This window comes from Heterocephalus glaber, unplaced genomic scaffold (genome assembly GCF_053883595.1).
Source record: "Heterocephalus glaber isolate CG9 unplaced genomic scaffold, H.glaber_assembly_v1.0 deba00001532, whole genome shotgun sequence".
Taxonomy (NCBI): domain Eukaryota; kingdom Metazoa; phylum Chordata; class Mammalia; order Rodentia; family Bathyergidae; genus Heterocephalus; species Heterocephalus glaber.
The window spans coordinates 9677662-9698410 of NW_028258330.1; the positions used below are offsets into that span (position 1 = coordinate 9677662).

General features: G+C 34.3%; 1 protein-coding gene across 16 annotated transcripts in view; it reads left to right on the forward strand.

The window, feature by feature from the left end:
* The window catches only part of Tasp1 (taspase 1), a 408843-nt gene that overhangs the window by 62374 nt on the left and 325720 nt on the right, over window positions 1–20749 (forward strand). For all 16 annotated transcript variants that reach the window (XR_015442068.1, XR_002393482.2, XM_087189061.1 and 13 more), the window contains one exon: window positions 718–824. Coding sequence is in view for 14 of the 16 variants with exons in the window: in XM_087189061.1 (XP_087045187.1) it covers window positions 718–824 (107 nt within the window). In the remaining 2 variants the exon portion in view is untranslated. The remainder of the gene's footprint in view (window positions 1–717; window positions 825–20749) is intronic.

The window sequence follows — 20749 nt, forward strand, 5'->3', positions numbered from 1 at the left end:
TTTCATGTATTTGATGAAGTATACTTTTTAAACTATGTTAATTGAAACATGAGAATTCTTTGAGGTTCTGCTAAGTTAAGTTATATGTGTTTTTTCAGAGATTATTTGTATTTGTATGTGATGGCCTTTTTAAGCACTGCCACACTGAGATCACCTTTTTCCCCTCACGTCACACAGGTAATATGGCTTCTCCTCTAAGGATGTCTGGATGCCTTCCTTAGTTATGAATTTTTCAGGGAGACTTTTTCTCTCCTACATCTAGAACCAAGGTTGAGACATGGAACATTCTTGTTTTTTATTTTATGGTGGCTTCTCTTGTTTTTCCTTTTACTGGCTATATTTTTGGAGTTCTCTCCTTTCTTTGTGCATATCTCAAGTGTGTTTGTAATGCTCTTAATTTCTCTAAGTTTCCCCTTGTGTGCCCTGTGCACAGAGATCTATAAAACCAGGGTTGGAGGTGACACGAATCAGCCTCTAGGTAGTGTTTACCATCCAAACTCACCTGTTTCTCTGGGTTTGGTCATTTTCATATTTTTTGACCTTAGGATATTTATCTTAGTCTCCTGCAATGTCAGGGTACAATGAAAATCTTTTTCTTTTTTGAAGTCCTTAATTAAACATTCTAAATAATTTGGCCTGGGAAGGCGGTTCATAGTATCTCACTTGCCCTTTTGCCCTGATAATTCTCAAATGTTATTTTTAATGTTTCTTTTATAGGATTCAGTTTAGCTGCATTTAAAAGAAACAAGAGGAAACTAGAGCTGGCGGAAAGGGTGGAAACAGATTTTATTCAACTGAAGAAAAGAAGACAATCAAGTGAAAAGGTCAGGAGGATTATAAAAGAAAAATTAATGTATCATAATGATATACATTATTGGCCAGCAGTGCTAGCCAGTAGAAATCTAATGCATGCCACAAATGTACTTTTAAGTTTCCCAGTAGTTATGTTAAAAAAGTGAAATTATTTTTATTTTGTTTATTTTTTGGTACTTTTTTTAGTACTGAGAATTGAACCCAGGGCCTTCATACTGAACTATATCCTCAGCCCATTTTACTTTTTATTTTGAGGCAGGGTCTCACTAAGTTGCCCAGGCTGGGCTTCAACTTGTGATCGTCTTGCTTTAGCCTCCCAGACTGCTGGGTTATAAGTGTGTATCACCTCACCCAGCTTCTGTTCTTTTTTCTGATGCACTCTTTGTTTGCATGTCATGTATTAGTATATTATTATCAGGAGTCCATTGCATAGGTGCTTTTGAGGGTAGAAAGAAGTTGAAAGTAGCAGTCTTGGTCAGTCTGTGCTTTCGGGTTTATTAACACCAGTTTATGATGAGTGTCTCAGAATACAAGGTCATTTGATGTACCATAGCATCTCACTAATATTAAGTATCAATTAGTCCTTCCATAATGGCTTGTATACATGCTTATGCTTTCTATCATAGTTACATATGGTTTAGCTGTACGTAAGTGCATAATAAATCATCTCTCATAATAATAGGTACTTTCTCAGTATGTTGTCACATGAGTCAAACAATTTGGTCCAATTTTCTTTATTTTTCTGCTCTAGAATAATAGGAATTTAGGAGACAATTGAAGAAATTAATAAGTAAATCTTGATGAAAGTGGATATGGTATAGGTCTCTTTCTTGGGATTCTGTATCTTATATGATCTCTGAGTGAACAAATTTAGGACTTTAGCTTTTAAAAAAAATTGTGATAAAGTTTGCATTCACTGAATGATTTCATCAGGTTTTATAAATGTGCACACCCATGTACCTCAAAGACCTGTCAAGACATAGAACATTTCCAGTTATTTTGTATTTCCTTCCAGTCAGTCCCTAACTTCTATAGGCACTTGACTGTTCTAATTTTTATCACCATAGATGATTTATATTACTCTAAACTTTCTATGAATGGAATCATATAGAATGTACTCTTTTCTGTTTAGCTTCTTTCACAAAATGTTTTTGAGACATTGTATCACTGGTTCATTCCTTTCTATTACTTAAATAATATTACTTAATACGAATATACTTTAATTTGTTTATCCTCTTGTTGAAGATTTGGTTTGTTTCCATTTTTTTCACTATTATGAATAAAGGTGCTATGAAATTTACACAGTTTTTTTCCTTCTTTTCTTTCTCCTTTTTCCCCTTCCCCTTCCTTTCTTCTTCTTCATTTTCCTCATTCTCTTCTTCCTCCTCTTCTTTACTGAAGATTAAACCCAAGGCCTTACATATGCAAGACAGGCTCTCTGACATTGAGCTACATCTCTGGCCCTTTTTTCTTTTTCTTTTTTGGACAGGATCTCACTGTGTTGCCCAAGCTGGCCTCAAAATTGCAATATTTCTGCCTTGGCCTCCTGAATAGCTAGGATTACAGGCATACACCCCTGCACCTGGCTCACTGTACTTTTCTTTGTGAACATCAGTTTAGGAATTTTATGTATAGAAATATCACTGTATTTCATAGAGAATATCTTAAGCTGGGTCTTATTGGATGGTTCATTTTTTTTTTTTTATTCAAAAAATGATCTTGTGCTGTAGGAAAAAGACAATGGTGAGTGAGAGGGAGGAAGATCATGCTCTAATGAGACTTCACATTTGGATATAGACATAAATACATAAACATATAATTGAGATTGTTACTGTGTTTGGTCAGTTAGGAGAAAAACAAGGAAAAAGATGATGTGATATAGTATCTTGGATGGAAGAATGTAAAGACAGACTCCCTTAGGCGTTTAATACAGACCCCTTCAGAAGGGTTAACATTTGAGGTAACGTGAAAAATTATGCTGAGGTTTACAAAGAAGCAGTGGAAGAATGTTACAGGCAGAATGAGCTACATGTGCAGAGGCCACGGGGAATTAGCATATTGGAAGAACAGGAGAGAACTGCTGTACTTAAAGCAGAATGGGTATGAGATGAAGCCACAGAGGTAAGTATGGGTTAAATCCTTTAGGATCTGGTAGGGCATGAAGATGAGTTTCATTTTTACTTCAAGAATAGAAGAGCTTAAAGCAGAGAAGCAATGCTCTCATTTATATTTCACACAGTTCTCTGGTGCTGCTACATGGAGAATCTTTCAAAGTGGGAGACAGTAACAGAAGTTGGACGATTAGTTGGGAAGTTATCTTCATTAGGCAGTGATGGCACCTTGGACTGTGTGTGATGGAGATGGAGATGGAGATGGAGATGGAGAGAAGAAAATAGATCCAGGACATATTTTGAGGGTTTCTATAAAGACAGAATGATGATGCCTTAGATATTGATAAGGAAGGAGAGAGGACTTAAAGATTTTAGCTTGATTGACTGGGTATTGCCATTTTCTAAAGTGAGGCGGGCTGTGGAAATACAGCCTGATGACTGGCATGGGAAGGGGAAAGTAAGAACTTAATGCATCTTCATTTAATAGACTCAGGATAACTATTGTTTCCTGTTACACTATAAAGCATATTAGTTGATGCCAACAACATCCTGAGCACCCAGTGCTAATAACTACCTTTAAAAGTGTGTCATGCTCCTCTGTTCCTTTCAGTTAAATTATGTGCCACTAATATTCTCATTATGCTCATTACTTTTTATTATTACAATTACATAGTCCTTTGAGTCTCAAGTAAACTAGTGAGTAGTGAGTTCAAAAAAACAAGTGCCTGTTTAGAAACTAAGTGAGCTTCCTGAAAATTTAGAAAGGTCAGAATGAAACCTAGCTCAAGAAAAGCAGAGGAAGTTTATAAAAAATGCTGTAGCATTAAATATGGGAAAGCAAACTATAAAAGATTGAGAAATAATAAGAATCTAAACATATTCAGCATCCAGAGTGTGTTGTTAGTGTCTTTATCTTCTTGTTATATTTTAGATAACATAGGACTTTAAATCATAGGACAATTCAGTGTATTATGCATAAAAGGTGATATGAAGCATTACCTGTAGGAAAAGCTTGGCTAATGGATAAGTCTCTGTGTTTTAAGCAAAAAAGAAATGTTTAAGGTTGTATGTTAGTTTAGTTCTCTGTGACTGTGACAAAATACCCCAAATAATGCACTCATAAGGAATAAAGGTTTATTTTGGCTCACAGTTTCAGAGGTTTGCTGAAAAACCTGTTGAGCTTGTCCTTCTGGGTCTGTGGTGGGATCATGGTAGGAGCAGTGGTGGATGAAACAGTTTATCTCATGATATACAGGAGAAGAAGAAGGAGAGAAGGGGCTAGGTAGGCGCATGGCAGTGTTAGATAATAAAACTGACCATGTAAGCTAAAGCTATGCAAAGTGGTCTTAATGGTAAGACATTACACTTTTTCTGTGATCTTTAAATATTTATGTCAGAACGTTAAAAACTCTTTTTACTTAAACTAGATATGGTGGCACATCTCTGTAATTCCTGCTACTCAGGAAGTTCAGGCAGGAGATTCTAACATTTAAGCCAGCCTGGGCAATTCAGCAAGACCCCCGTTTCAAAACAAAAACAAAAACAAAAACAAAAAAAAAAGAAAGGAAAACACAAAAACCTCTTACTGTGGGTTGTAAAGGTATAGGAAAAATTTTAAAATATTAAGTAAAACCAAGTATTTATTTACTACACTAATTTAAGGCATTAGACATTAAAAAAGCATTTTATTTCCTTCTTAAAAAAATCCATACTTATGAAGAGTAGTTTGGACATTGCTTTGCCATCTTCAAGACATATGACTTATGATGTGAAGCAAGCATTTTTCTGTTGTAGTGACTTTTCATACTCGTTGCTAATTTTGGATCAACTTTTGACATTTTTAATCTTTGCTCTTTCAATGTTGTAAAATAGCTCCCAGGGTTCCCTTCAGTGTAGAATTTTTGCCAGTGGTACTTCTTCTGTGACATGTACATACATTTTGTCACAACTGCATTTCTTTTTTTTTTTGGTTCTGGGGATCAAACTCAGGACTTAGGCTTGCGAGGCAGGTGATGGAACCACTGAGCTAAATCCCTGGCCACAACTCCATTTCTTATCAAAATCATGTATACAAAGTTCCTCTGGCTTTTTAATTCTAGAGTCTTGAATGGCAGTGATGTCAGACATTCCCATGGTCATGATTTCTTCTATAACTCCATTTATCTTTCATTTGAATTGTACCTTTATCATTATGATTTCTCATTTCTTTCCTTCATGTTCATCTTTGTTGATTATCTTTCGATAATCAGTTTTTGTAAAACATTGTGTAGCTTTATTTCAGGGAGACAGGCAGTGTAGCCCTATCCTTTGCTGTCTGCACACAGTGCTATCTCCTGACAGACTTTGAAAGAATCTCTAATGTGATTGGTCACTGACTCGTGTGTATGAGATGTTTGCAGTAGTTTGTGAACTGAAGAGCTACCTAGCAGTGAAGTGTATACAAAATGCACTTAACACTTAATGTACCTTGGTAAATTAAATTTAAACCATGTTGTTGAAGTACTGATGTTGTTTAACTAAACCATGGTAACCCAAAATATGCATTAGGCAAAGCAAGGACTGTGTAAAGAACTGTAAAGGGACCAGGACTACTGATCAACTTGAGTTTTGCTGATCACATATTAATGGTGTGGTGTATCATGTTCCTATGTCTCGTAATTTCTATAAATTGTCATCTAGCTATCCTCTGACAAAATTGCCATGGACTCTTGTTGTTAGAAGGCTTGTCAATATGTTGTTGTGGTATGTGTAATGGGATAATTACTTATTTTTACTTGGCTTGTGCCATAGATCCAAGTTGCTACATGACTGAGAATTGCTCGCTAAAAGAGAAGACTCTCAAATTTAGAAAACAAACAGACTCAATGCATAACAAAATCTAGATTTTATAAATATCAATTTCAAACAGCTAGGCCTGAGTATGACTGGAAAGGACTCTTAGAGTATTAAAAGAGGTTGGGGGGATTGTTTGATCTTAACATTTTTGATGTTTAGGCCTCTTTTTTTGTCTTTTCTTTTTCACAAGTATGTTGCCTAAATAGTTTCCATCTCTTTAATAACAGATTTTACAGTTGAACGTACATAGTTATTCTTTGCCTGCTCCCATCACTTCTATGAAGTAATTTAAGTTTTCAATTAATTTCATAGGTTTTTAGGTAAAGCAGTACTTACAAAGGATAGTGAAATGAAAGTTAATCAGATCATTTCCATTTTGTGAATATCTTTCTTCAATTTCTAATAAACAAGCTTAGAAAAGTTTGCAGTGCTTTTGGTACCCTTATACTGTGTTGTGTATTCAAAACCACTCTAAAGAGATGCTACAACTTTTAATTTTGTGTTCTTTAGCCACCACATAGGAACATCAAATTGGCCACATGTTTCAGAAGGAAATGTTGGGCCTTGCTTTGTGCGCTTCATATAAATATGTTCTATTCTTTTGAAGTATGTTGTGGGTTACATTTTTCCCTTTTTATCCACCATCTTGAAATTATTATGTAAACGCTTAACTGTATCATACTAAATCTCTGTTTTTTTTTTGGGTGAGAGGTAGGTTAAGATCAAAGAAAATAAATGCACCCAAAACAACATATTTTTCTCAGATTGTTCCATTTGTACTTGTGTATATGTCTATGCATTATGTGCACAGAGAGAGAAGTAATTAGTCTTTTCTAGAAATTTACTTTACTTGTTCTGGCATCTTGTGTTTCTCATGAATATGGTGGCATATGTATATGTGAGTAAACAAAAGTAGGAAAGTTCTTTAATTTCTCTTTATATAACAAAATACACTTTTTTCATAAACTGAAGGTTCTTCCTATGAAGTATTATGTTCTGTTTGAAATTATTTCTTTCAGTTACAGGTTACATTAAAAATCATATTTTCCTCAACTAAGACTATCTTGATTACTGGATGAGCCTATAGATTTTACATGTAAATAAGCAGGTTCAGTAATTCAACTAGATGTTTTATATTTTATACTTTAGTTATGAGCCTGACATTTTTTCATTGTAGCTTGATTGTGATTATTTACATGTATATGGTTTACAGTACTTTTTATCAGTTCATCAATATTTAAATCCTGAGCTTTCAGCTTGATAGTGGGTAAGTCGCTGTTTCAGGAAAAGTTTCTGAGTTCTTAGGTAAAGATTCAGTAACCAGTAAGTTGGATTCTTTCCAAGGCTTTTCTAAATCTGTTGTTAGCTAAACCGTAAGTATATTGGATCTTAAATTAATAGTCAAAGTAAAATTGAGGAAGAAGTCAATATTAATGAATCTTAACTGATATTCCTATTTTGTAATGAAAATGGCCTGTAGTTTTCCAGAATATAGTACTTAGTATAAGTTGACATCAGATATTGTCAGCCTTGTAAATTCTTCATTTTCGGTACTTAAGAGCTCTGTAGAGTAATTTTTAGTATTTAACAGAATCATTGGAAGGATAAAAAGAGCGTTCCTTTATTATCTTTGAAATAATCCATGCTGGTCTTGTATATAATGTAGAAATCACCATATTGTACTTTTTCTAATAGGAAATATTTCTAGTGAATGGAATTTCAATGAGACCGCAGACTGCAGTTTTCCTCTTTGGGAGCTGGTATTAAGAACATCAGATTCTAAGTTAGAGCTTTTAAATATGTCTTCATATGATATACTGTTATGCATTGGCCTTAGTCAACTCATCATGGGCATGTATAGCTAATATGACCAGCAGAATAAATCAGTACATGAAAAAATAAGTGTGGGTGTGTATAAGTGCACACATACACACACACATATCAATTAGTAAGGACATTTTAGGTAATTCCTAAACCACTGCTTAATTAGATTGAAGGAATATTAAATTTTTAATGATTTGATTGATTTAGAAGATTTTAAATGAGATAGTTACCAGGATCTATTTAAAATTCAAAAGACTAGAATGACTTGAGAAGTGGTTGGACTACGGTCAGGTATGAGATGGAATACAGGAGACCAAGACTTTTACCCAGATCTGCTATTAACCAGCCCAGGAATTTTGGGTAAACATAGAACCTCTCTCAGTGTTTGTTTCTTCAGTGTTAAAATCTGCATGTTGAATCATAAAATTACTATGTCACTTTTCAGGTTCATAATTCTTTGCTACATTTTTATTGGCAGCATGAAGTTTGTCCAGCATACCTTGATTCTCGCATTAAGGGATTCTTTATTCTAGTGAATCTTAAATCTGACTGACAGTAAATTCATTTTAGAGGATTCTTTTAGAAGGGGTAGTGAAGAATTCCTCAGGATTTTTATTAGTAATTGTCTTGAGAGGGAGAGAACCAAGGAAGGAGACAGGCTGAGAAAGACTGTGTGGAAAGGCCAGGAAGGTGGCAGTAGGATATGGTAATGACCAGCCTTGGAGGAAATATCATTCTGTTATGTGGATGGATTTCCAAGGAACTGAGCTCCTTGTAGTCCTAGCTTCACTTTTGTTCACAGTAGAACACACTTGGTTGAATTTCAGCTCTGCAGTTAACTACAGGCTGGATCCTGAATAAGTTACAGTTGCCTTTGGTATCTGTGGGGGATTGGTTCCAGGATTGCTAGATACTCAATTCCTCATTTGAGAGTTTTACAGATATAAATTCTTAGAGACTTTTGTACTGTACCTGTGCCAGCTCTCTGGCCAGCATTTGAAATCATTGCTTTGTTCTTCCTCATATGTCATAATAGGTTTAATTATCTATGTAGTAATTATTATTTAAACAAAGAGAACATTCTAGAAGAACTGGGAATAGCATGATTGAATTTAGTTAACTTCTGTTCAGTCTCACTCATTTAGCTTTCCCCTGGGTAGACTGCAACTCTTTCTTAGAGTCATAGCTCATTCTCCTCACTCCAGGATTTGTCACCAGGTCATTTTTATTGCCCGCAGGTTAAGTCTTCACCAGGCAGCCAGTTCCCTTGAGGGAGGCCTTTTGCTTTTGTTTATGTCCCCATCTAGTAGAGCACATTGGCACATCAACCATTTAATGAAACTTTGTTGGAATGGATGAGTTTGAGTTTATTCTTCTACTGCTTTTTTTTATGTCTCACACTGGTCCAGTTGCCCATTTCCACCAGCTCATTTCATACTTCCTCTTGTTTGACTGTTATACCCTAATTCAGCCATCTAGAATTAAGCTCCATCACTTCTCTGGATTACTGCAATAGCATTCTAACCATTCTGCCCCTGATTACTGTTGCTCCTTCTAGTCAGTTTTCCATTTAGCCTTGGCTGAGACATTTAAAAGAGCAATTTAACTTTCTCATGCCCCTACTAGAACTCTTCAGTCACTTCCAGCTGCTCTTAAGAATATAGGTTCCGGGCCGGCGATTTAGCTCAGTGGTTCCACCACCTGCCTTGCAAGCGCAAGGTCCCAAGTTTGATCCTTGGTACAGAAAAAAAAAAAAAGAATATAGGTTTTTCCACAGAACCCAACAGGAGCAGGCACCTGTCCTTCATGTCATTTGCCCTTTTACTCTGAGTCACACTGTTGGCCAGGATTCTACCCGTAACAAGGCTTTAATGCTTCTGACCCAGTTGCATGGTTTGTATTTTTTTCCCCCTCCATCCTCTCTCATGTTAAGCTTTCATGATCTCATCATCTGTCATTATTAGTGTGATTATTTCTGATCTTTCTCTCCAATAGAGTGCAGCTTCCCAGAGGACTGGATTTATTTTCATTGTGGTTCTCACCCTGACACATAATAAATGCTCAAGAAACACTTGTTTAATAAATACATGTGCTGTTAACTTTTTTTCTTGTTTCTTTTTGGTTGTTTACCACAATTGAGTCTGTATTTTTATCCTTGCAGGCTAGACTGTTGCAATATCTTCACAACTGGCTTTTCTGTCTGTAGTCTTTCTCTATCCCTTTGCAATTTGGTACCCCTCCCCAAGATACATTTCCCTAAAAATACCTGCATTGATCTTGTTACTTTCCTTAGAGAATCATTATTGTCTGTAAATTAAACCCTCAGCTTTTTAACTCAACTTTGTGTATGAGCCCTCTTGAAACCTGGCCTCCAGCTACTTTTTCATTATTTCTATTCTGGAATAATTTTTTTTCTCTCCTTAAATATATTTGTCTATTCAGTTTTTCATGAATTTAAAGAAAGCTTTCAATTCCAAGTTCTCAATTCTTATGTTCCTTTTCCTTCATGGAATAAATTACAATGAAACAACAACTGCTTCTCCGTCTCTTACAGTTCTAATGCAGTTTCTACCTTAGGAGTTTGCCCAAATGCTACCCAGATCTGAACAGATTCCTTTCTTCTACTTAGTATATTTAATAGATATTCAGTAAGTGCTTCTTGAATGGAATTATCTACACATTTGCTGTTTTGAGATTGGTGTGTGTAGTTACTTTATCATATTTATGTTGGCTCATAGAGGGATAAGTATTAAAAAATTCTTATTATAATCCCAGAAATAGTGCTGTTTTAACTCAATTAAAATTACTAACTTAAAATGTTATAAATTATGATTCTAATATTAACTGTGAAAGAGAAAAACAATATTATTTCTTTATTTGTCTTACAATCTCTGAAGATAAGTTTGAAGGAAAGTAATGTTTAAATCCTTTAAACATATGCTAGTTCAAAAGCTATATTTTTGACAATAAGTTTGTATATGAAAGATAATCTGAAATATTACTAAATAATATTTTTTCTCTCTCAACATTGTGGAGATTTAAGATAATATATAAGGAAATGAGGGAAATAAATGTCAGGAAATTATTTTAGAAGCGGTCCACAATTTTGACTGACTCTTTGAAACAGGTGGGTCAGGCCGTGTCCACAAGGGGGCGTACTCATCTAGGAAAACCTTACCAAGCGCTTTTCCTGTTAAGCAGGTAAAAATGCCTGTTTTACAAATGTACTTCTAGACCATGTCTTTTTTTCCCTAGAATAGGTCCTCACCACAGCAAGAATTTCTTCCTATTTTCTAGCACATGTTTATTTTAGATGTGTGATTTTCCAAGGGGGAACAGTCTTACAGAATGGAAATATGAATTGCTTTGCAAGCTCAGACAAGTTTATGATTGTCTGAACATAGACAAAATCACAGGTTTGTGATTGTGCTGTGTGTGTGTGTGGGGGGGGCTATGTTGAGAACATTTTAATTTTTACACAGATCGTATTTTTTCTGTGAAGAAGTGTTAGAGATTGAGGATATTGTTTTTGGAGTATTAACCCAAGGGATAGGCAGTGCCTCATTTTTATTGCTCCATTAATTTGTATAATCAGGCTGGGAGGAATTCACTGGCCAGTCACCTTGAGAAGTACTTAGACTTTGAGTGGTGTTTCTATCACTGGTCATGGCCTTATGCAAACTTTAGTTTTTCTTATTCAGTACCTTGTTTACCTTTGACTTTGGGTATTATCACCAGAAAAAAATTATTAAATACTCTTTATGTGACTTTTAGAATTGGTTTTAAGAAGTACAGAGAGCATGTGGCACTTAGGCCCTGCCTTTTATGTATTTGTCTCCAGAAATTAAACAATAAAAGGCAATCACACCATTTGGTTATATTCTAAAATAGTAAAATCATCAATGAGAGATACAAGAATTAACTGGATGGAGAAATCATTCTAAGCTGTGCTAAGTTTCTCTCGGCAGACTTTATGGAAGAATTTAAGTTGGAAAGAGAAGATGAAAGTCATAGGTCCAGAGGCCTACAAATGAATGAGCTTGGTTGTACTACAGGACTTTTGTAGGAAAGGAAGCAGGTAGAAGAGTAGGGCTGACTGGCAGCATAGCTCCATTTTAAGGAATTTGCAAATACAAAATGTGGAACATTGAAACTATACTTTGCTAGTCAAACCAAACTCTTGTTTTGACAACTTGTAATTCAGTGGGGGAATTTCAGTTGGTAAAGTTAAGCTGTCCACAGAATTTAGCAAAGTATAATAGGCCATAGAGAAATGAAGTCCATAGCATAACTTCCCTGGTGAATGCCTTGTTACTTTCACTTGTACTAACTATACTTAGGACCAAATGAGGGGAACATTTTGAAATATGTATGAATAGAGCCCATCCTGATAGCTGTTTTCATTAAACACAGGCTTTTGTGTGTTGGGAATCTCCAAGAACATCACTGAGATTATCTGTATGACGTTAGATTTTCTAGGCTATAATGTTATCATAATTAGACTGTATTTTATATACTAGAATAAACTTAGTTCTTTAGCTCCCACATTTATCTCTGTTTTCTAAAAAGATTTTAATCTATTGATGAACAAAAAGAAAGAATATGTGGACATTTTTCTTTTTCCTTTTTGCTTTTTAATATACTTGTTAAATAGTTATGATTTTGAATAACAATTTCTAATTTTGTGTGTTTACTTGTACCTAAATAGCCACGTGGGTATTTTGTACTTAAAAAATCTCATGTCAAATAAAGTAACTTAAAACCTTAGTAAGTCAGTATAAAATACTGTTCTTTAATCTGGAGAGGGTCCAATTTAAAACCAGGTTAAGTGACCCATCCTAATTGTCATGGTGTTTCATTGGCAGGAATAAAATCCAGATTGTCCGTGTTACCTTCTAGTCCTTTATCTGTTATTCCCCACTGCTTTAAGACTCAGTTCAAAGGCCAGTGGAGCTCTGGCATTTAAAAGAAAAAGTGTAATTTTATCCAGAGAAGGTAAATGTATGCCCTAAAATGAAAGAAAGACCAGAGGTCCAGACTATAGCCAGGTGTTCCTGGAAAGAGCTAAATTGGACAGCTAAATTGAAAAAGGTTGCCTGCTCTTATAAAGAGAGTTTGTTGCTGTCTATTTAATTAGCAAGGTCTTAGCTTGTTTATGTGTTTTCTGATCTTCCTAGGCAATGAATTCGTATCCTATTAGTCAGTATGTTGGTAGCTTTGCTGTGCTATCTCTGTCATTGAAGTACTGTGATACACAATCTTATATGAAATAAAATTGCCAAATAACCTTGGGTCCCCACTTCTCTCTTGAATCTCTTTCTCAGATGCTGATGACTGATTATAGGGAAGGATGACCAGCTCTCTAGTGGAAAAAAGCAAAGTTAAAGCTAGAGTACAGTATGAGTATTATTCATTACAACTTTTAGGAAATCAAGAAAATTTGGAGTTAAAGAAATCTGAATTAGTCAAAAATGAGAAGAGTATGATCTGGTTCCAGATGACCTAAGAGGATGAGAGGGCAATAAAGAAGTGTTACAGTATAAAATGCTGAATGTAGGAGTATGTGACCAGTATCAAGATATATAATTTCTTTATAGATAAAGTGAGAGGCTTAATATTTGGTAAGAGCCTTAGAAGTTTGTTTTCAGTAGTAGACCAAAGGGCATGCAAAATTTCCTGATGTAAGACTCACCCTCATATTGTGAGAAATGAATCTGGATTTCAGTTTGGTGATTATGGAGACCAGCCAACAATTTCCCAGGAGTTGTTTAAGGATGTGCTTTGAGAATAGAATTTGTTTAGGAGTAATGTACAAAAACGTTACCTTGAGGAAAGATCTAAATATGAAATAATCAGATGTGTCCTCTAACAGGCTGAATTTGGCTCATGCATACAAATTGAGCAATTTTTAAATTTTGTTGTGTTTTGCTGCAAGGTCTCACTGTATTGTTCAGGCTGTCCTTGAACTCACTTTGTAGTCCATGCTGGCCTTGAACATGTGATTTTTCTGCCTCAGCTTTACAAGTGCTGCAATTTCAGGCATGTGCCACCATGCTTGGCAAGGTGGTATTTTAGAATATGAAGTTTGACTTATTGATGAGATTTCATTAAAAATACTAATATCATGATAACCTTGTTATTTATTCCTTACAGGTACCTGGATTTGTAAGTTAAACCACAAAAGACCCTACAACAAGCTAATGTGTAGTCTCAGAGTAGGAAGAACCACTTGTTTTGGGGGTTTAAAGGTAGAAAATTCTCCTGTTAGTTTGAGAAACAGCTCAGGAAACCTTTTGTGGAGTTATTTGAGGCTGTGGAACTTGAAGACTGGGTGTGTGTGTGTGTGGCGGGGGATGAGAATGGGTGCAGAAAGTGACATTTGTGCTGCGTAGACTGAGTGCAGGTGAGGTAGAGATACCAGTGTCTGTGCAGAAAGCCCAGGTCAGTGTTGGAGGAGTGGACAGAAGGGAGAAGCCTGTGCTGAGATTTCAGTGATAGGCAGAGAAAATTATGGCCTGTCAGATTGAATTCATTCAACAAGTAGATTTTTCACAGAATCAACTTTTCATTTTTTGGTATCTTTATTTCTCCTTCCTCGAATTTTTATCTTCATTTTCAATTTCTCTAGAGATTATATTTATCTTATCTTTTTAACTTCATTAAAAAAGTTGGATAGTTTATTTATTAATTATTCTTTTCCAGTATCAACATTTGGGGTATAATTTTTCTCTAAGCACTGCTTTTATTCTTTTCTGAAAATTTTGTTTTTCAAATTTTCAAATATTGTATTTATTAATTTTTTTGTTTTCATTTAGATTTAATTTGTAAATTTTTAGTTTTATTTTTAATTTCCAAGTTTATTACCTTTTATTGATTTCTAAGTTTATTGTAGTCAAAAAACATATTCTGTTTGACATTGTTTCTTGAAATTTGTTGTGATTTATAGTGTAATGTATGATCAGTTACAAATATTCACATGTGTGCAAAGTTTCCCCTCTAAGTATTAAATACAGATTTCTAGGAAGGCCTAACAGATCAAGCTTTTTAAGGTGCTATTTATATCAGCTTCTTACTGAAATTTTAGCTTGCTTGTTTGGTTCAAAATTGAGAGAAATGTGTTGAAATATCTCATTTTGGAATATTGTTTGTTGATTTTTTCCCTTTGCTCTATTTTTTGCTTTATGTAAATCTGAGGCAGTTTTTTTTTTTTAAAGTACGTACAAATTTAGAATTACTCTACCTCCTCTGTGAATTTAAACTTTCAGCATTTAACATGTAGGAGACCCTCTTTCTGTATTAATACATTTTTGTCCTTAAAGCTTACTATTTATATATCTTCCTTGTTTGGATTAATACCTGCCTATTAGCTTATCATGCCTATTTCTTCCTCATCCTTTTATTTTTGAATTTTTTATGTTATGCTTTAGGTATTTCTCTTATAAAAATAGCCAAGGGTGGGGATCTGGCTCAGTGGTAGAATACTGGCCTGGTGGGCAAGAGGACCTGGGTTCAGTCTCCACCATCACACACACACACCTCTCCCCCAAACAAGAATAAAAGCAACAGCCAGATATTAACAACACTGTAATAAGACTTTGTTGTTTTTAAACATAACATTGATTTTGATTTATACTGAGATTTGCCATTTTAGTTGCTTACTCATTTTTGTTGCATGTCTGATTGTCCTTCTTGTATTATTTTCCTTTGTTTTGAAATATATCATCCATTTATTTATTCATTCATCCATTCAGCAAGTATTTATTTGGTACCTAAGGGGTATCAAGTGCTTTTTGGGGTTCTTGACATACGTTAGTGAATAAAATATACAAAGGTTCCTGTCCTCATAAAGCTTACAATCTTGTGGGTAAAATAGGCAGTTTAAATAATATGAGAAAATAATATACACTTTAAAGAAGAGAAACAATATTTAGATGGTGATGAGATATTGTGGGAAAAAATAAAGTAGAGCAATGAAAGGGAGATGAGATATGTTCATGAATGGGTGTAGGAAGCTTCTAAAAGGAGGTGAAGATAGGTTGCAGTGTTAAATAGGATGGCCTTCCAGACTTCTTAAATGCTGCCTTCTTGGTGGTAAAACCATTATATTGACATATTTTTAAATGTCTTTACTTTTGTTTCTAATAGGATAATTTTGCTGGTTACCCCTTTCTAGATTTATACTTACTTTTTTGGAGAAGATACCATACTAACCACTATCTTTTGGAAAATTGAGCTTTTGAGAATTTGGCTGTCATTTTATTAAAGGTGATCTTTTTTTCCTGGCTTTTTTTCTCTTTTCTTTCTAGCTTCCTGGAGATGTAGATTTTTGTTTTCCTTCACTTTTGGAAAGTTTGAGCTATTTTCTCTTTAAACATTTTCTTTCCTTCATTAGACCTGTTCTCCCTAGTTAGTTTAGATTTTCTTTATATCTTCCCATCTCTTTTATATTTTCCATCAGCTTTCCCTTTCTGCTTATAATTATAATAAAATGTGTATAAAATATGTCTTATACCCATAGAAAAAAGTTAGAAGATTTAATCTGATGTTTTAAATTCTTGGTTGTGTTCATTAAGTTAACATATTGTCTACTGATTTTTTCTTTTGTTTTAAAAGAAAAAATTTTAATACAGTAAATGTACACATCTTAAGTGTGCAATTCAGTGAATTTTTACATGTGTATGTAATTATGTAACCCACACCCTTATCAGATGTAGAATATTTCCATTATTCTGGAAACTTTCCTCATGTCCCTGCAAGTTGGATTCCTCTCTGCCCAAAGACAGCACTTCCCTAATTGTTTTTCACCATAGTTTTATCTGTTCCAAAGCTTTGTATAAATGAAAACAGGCATCATATACTATTTTGTGCCCAGCTTCTTTTACTCAGCATGTGTCTGAAGTATTATCCACGTCTTTATACATATCATTCGTTCCTTTTCATTGGCTGAGCAGTCTTCCACTATTGCTGATAGTATAATTTGTTTACTGAGCCCTCTGTTGATAGACACTTGAGTTGTTTCCAGGTTTTGGCTATTGTAAATAAAGGTGCTGTGAATTTCCTTGGCTCTCTCTCTTTTTTTTTTTTTTAACGTATTTTGACCTCTCTTAGGCAAATACTTATGAATTTAGTTGCTAGGTCATAGTTAGGTTAATATTTAATATAGAAATTAAAATTAGAAAGCTGTAAATAACATTTATTCTAGACAAACAAGAAGCCTTGGATATATTTGCCATTGTATGTTTAAATTGATTTTTTCTGTTTTTTTTTGGTACTGGGGATCAAACTCGGGTCCTAGTGCTTGTGAGGCAAGTGGCAGAACCACTGAGCTAAATCCCTGGCCCGTAAATTGATTTTTAAAGTCCTTAAGATGTATTCTATAAGTTTGACAGGATGAATACAATTTAATGATTTACTAAATTTTATCCTAAGGAGCTTGTTAGTATAATCATCATTTTTAAATTCTTTCATTTTTGTTTTAACTCTAGTAACCTAGGCTTACAGTCTTTAGCCAGTGTGTCATTATACATAAATGTAAGTTTAATAATATGTATTAAACAGCATATGAATGAGAATAAAAATGATTTAAAGCTGTATGAAACTGCTTTTGTGGTGGTTTTTACTGTTTACTTGGGTAATCTGCATTATGAATATGTTCATCTGGTCTCTATCATTACTTAAGCAAGCTAACTGGATACTGAGGCTATCAAACTGTTTGATTTTTTTTTTTTGTTTTGGTACTGGGGATTGAACTCGGGACCTCGTGCTTGTGAGGCAGGCGGCGGAACCACTGAGCTAAATCCCTGGGTCTCAAACTGTTTGATTTTGAAGAGGAAAAAACAGTATTTAAAACTATTGCCTTTTCTACTTGTAATGTTGCAAACCCCAGAACACTCGTTAGAAATTCTGTCAGTTGGAAAACATTGTCTTTTGCTATCCTTGGAAGTTTGGAACTTTTAGGTAAACCTCTGGAACTTTGTTATGGCTTGAATTTGTGATTAAAACCATAATTCAGCTGGGTGTGATGGCTCACACTTCTAATCCCAGGTTTTGGGAGGCTGAGACAGGAGGATTGCCATGAATTAAAGGCCAGCCTAAACTACATAGTGAGACTCTTTAAATAAGTAAATAAATACAAAGGAAACAAACAGAAAAACCATTATTCAGAAATAATATGAAATTCCTTTAAAACCATGGATCATGTACTTGATGTTTATTTTGAGCTGAGAGTTTCTAACTTTTGTTAGTAATTTGGGAAATAAATAAGGATTTTTTTTAATAAAAATTTTTATCTTGTTATAAATATGTCTGACACTAATTTGTATAGTGCTGCAGACATTTAATACATACCTATTAAAGAAAACAAAATGTTACTGAATAGACATCTTGACTGTAGGTTCCAAGAATCATTGTTTTTAGTTTTGGTCAGCAGCAAATGATTTTCTAGAGGAAAGGAAAGGTTATTGTATATTCCTATGTCCAGTTTTTCCCTGGATTGAGCCAATCCACATGCATGAAAGCAGACAAGTCTAGCTAAATTAGACTTTGTTTAAATATACTTGATAGCTCTACCCCACAGTGGCCCTGTCTCCATCTCTGGCCCTGTCTCCATCTCTTGTGGTTAAAGCCATCTTGCCATTTTCAGATACTCAAAGATGTTAAAGCTTTATGTAGCATTGTTGTTAGCCCTGTCTGGAAGTGCACAAGTCATCTGCTTTTCTCAATTGGAAACTTATGCTAGTTATAATACTGCTCTCAAACCTAACAAAGGTATATTAGGGGGTTTGGTATATTTAAGCAAAGTGTGCAGGGTTATAGCTCAGTGGCAGAGTGCTTGCCTAGCATTTGGAAGGCCCTGGGTTGGATCCTTAGCAAGATGCACACACACACACATGTGCATCCTTAATATCATATTAGAAAAACCCATGATACACCAATTTCAAGATGCACTTGTATATTTAAGATTTATTCTTATATTTTAGCTATTTGATATTTGAGTACTTCTGAGGAAAGACCATATTAATGAGACAAATTAGTAATAAATGGTGTCTTTAGGTATTATTTCAGATTTAGAGAACAGGTTACAGGTGTTATTTTCTGGTGGGAAGTATCTTAAATTTTTTTAGGAGATTTATTACTTTTAAAGTAGTTTATGTGTGTCACTTCATTTAATTTTAATAATACCTTTGTAATAGCCATTTCCAGCTTGGATCAGAGGAAAATAAAAGTGCCTACTAATTTTCTAATTACTTCAAGAAAGTTTTATTTTAATGTTTTCTATAACACTTGCACTCTGTATGCCAACTTTTTTATACTTGTGTTAATTCTGAATAGAATTACAGTTTTTACAGTTGCTTTTTAGTCACTATTTTATCAAAAAGTAAAATGAGTAGCATGTTTCAGTTAACGACAATAGATGCATGTGTATCTGTGTGGTGCATGCATTTTTAAGTATTTATGGAATGTAAGAGTGTAAAATTAGCTTTATACAGTAATGGTCATTGTGTGTGTTTTTAACCTAAGATTTTTATTTCCATACAGATGCGCTCTGTGAAATTATTATGGCAAAAATACCAGTATTTGTCTTTCACTCAGTTTATCTGCACTTCATAAAAATGCTTAAATAATCCTTCATCAACTTTAAATTTGCTTTGCAGTATATGAAGTCTGTGAAATAATTCTTGAGTATTATGAAGTAATTCTGATTTTTGCAGGTGTTACAGACCCTTAGGAATATGTAGCTTAATTTGGAGCAGAATCTTCTATTTTTTGCATGATTTTTCATTTTTAAAAACTAAGTTACAGTAAATCCACAAATTTATAGTCTTGTTTTGCTGACATTAGTTGTGTCTTTCTAGAATAGAAATAAAATAGATTAGGCATGAAAGTTCTCATAGTTTACAATACACTGAAATTCCAGGAAAATTACTTTACAGAAAAAATATGTGTGTTGTATACATGTTATATATCCCCACTATAAAATTCTATCTTGTAGAAATCTTGGGTAGGATCAGCAGTTGCAGTTTATAAAAAGACTTTATGAGGAATACATGAGTAGAATTTAGTGGCTGAGGGTTCAGCTTAGTGGTAGAGCACTTGCCTATTATGCATGAGGCCCTGGAATTGCTTTGTAATGGGATGGGAGTGAGGGGAGGGGGTATTTTAAGCATTCTCACTGAGTCAATATGTGAGGTAATATGTGTGTTAATTAGCTTGACTTCACCATTCTATAATCTATATTTAAAAAATGTTGTACGCTCTATGTATATGTATGTAATTTTTATTTGTTGATTAAAAATAAGTGAATAACCTTCCTTCAAAGTTACAGGGTGAAATAAGAAAGATATAATTTGATTATTCACCAGAAACAATTGTTCTTATCTGGGGGCTCAGATGAAGACAGTCACTTTACAATGTTCCTAAGCTAGGGAATAAAAGTATGTAAGACTTTCCAGCATTTTATAACAAAGTGGAAGGGCAAAAAGTAATGGTATCCTTCCATAAAAATATAATATTTCCAAGAAAGATGACCTGAAAGTAGAAGGACTACTGTAAGGGAACAAGAAGGTGGCTGGGGCGGGTAAGAAAAGGTAGAAGGGAGGATGGATACGGTCAAAGCACTATATCTTCATTTATGGAAACATCACAGTGAAACCTATTAATTTATACAATTAATACTCATTAGCAATGATAATAAAATATGTCATGAAAATAAAATACATGTAAAGGCAATGAGACCAGAATAAAGCAATTTAGAAAAAAAGCTTTAGGGGCTGGGGATTTAGCTCAGTGGTTCTGCCGCCTACCTTGCAAGCACAAGATCCTGAGTTCGATTCCTGGTACCAAAAAAAAAAAAAGAAAGAAAAAAAACTTTATAATTTTCCAAAAATTATCGTTAAAAACAATTACTCTGTCTTTACTTTATTGTTGAGGAAAGTTAAATCTGTTCATTTGTATGAGTATTGTCTGTTTCTAAAAACAAAGAAACAAAACCACCAGTGTATGATCAGTATTTAAAATACTTTGTATTATGTCTCTGGTAGTCTGACAATGCTGTCAGCTGATAGATGAACAAGACAGAACTAAAATCTTTTCTGTCCTTCCGCATATTTAATATATATAATATAATTTGCCTTGGAATGAATGGATCAGGCAATTGGTTGATAATG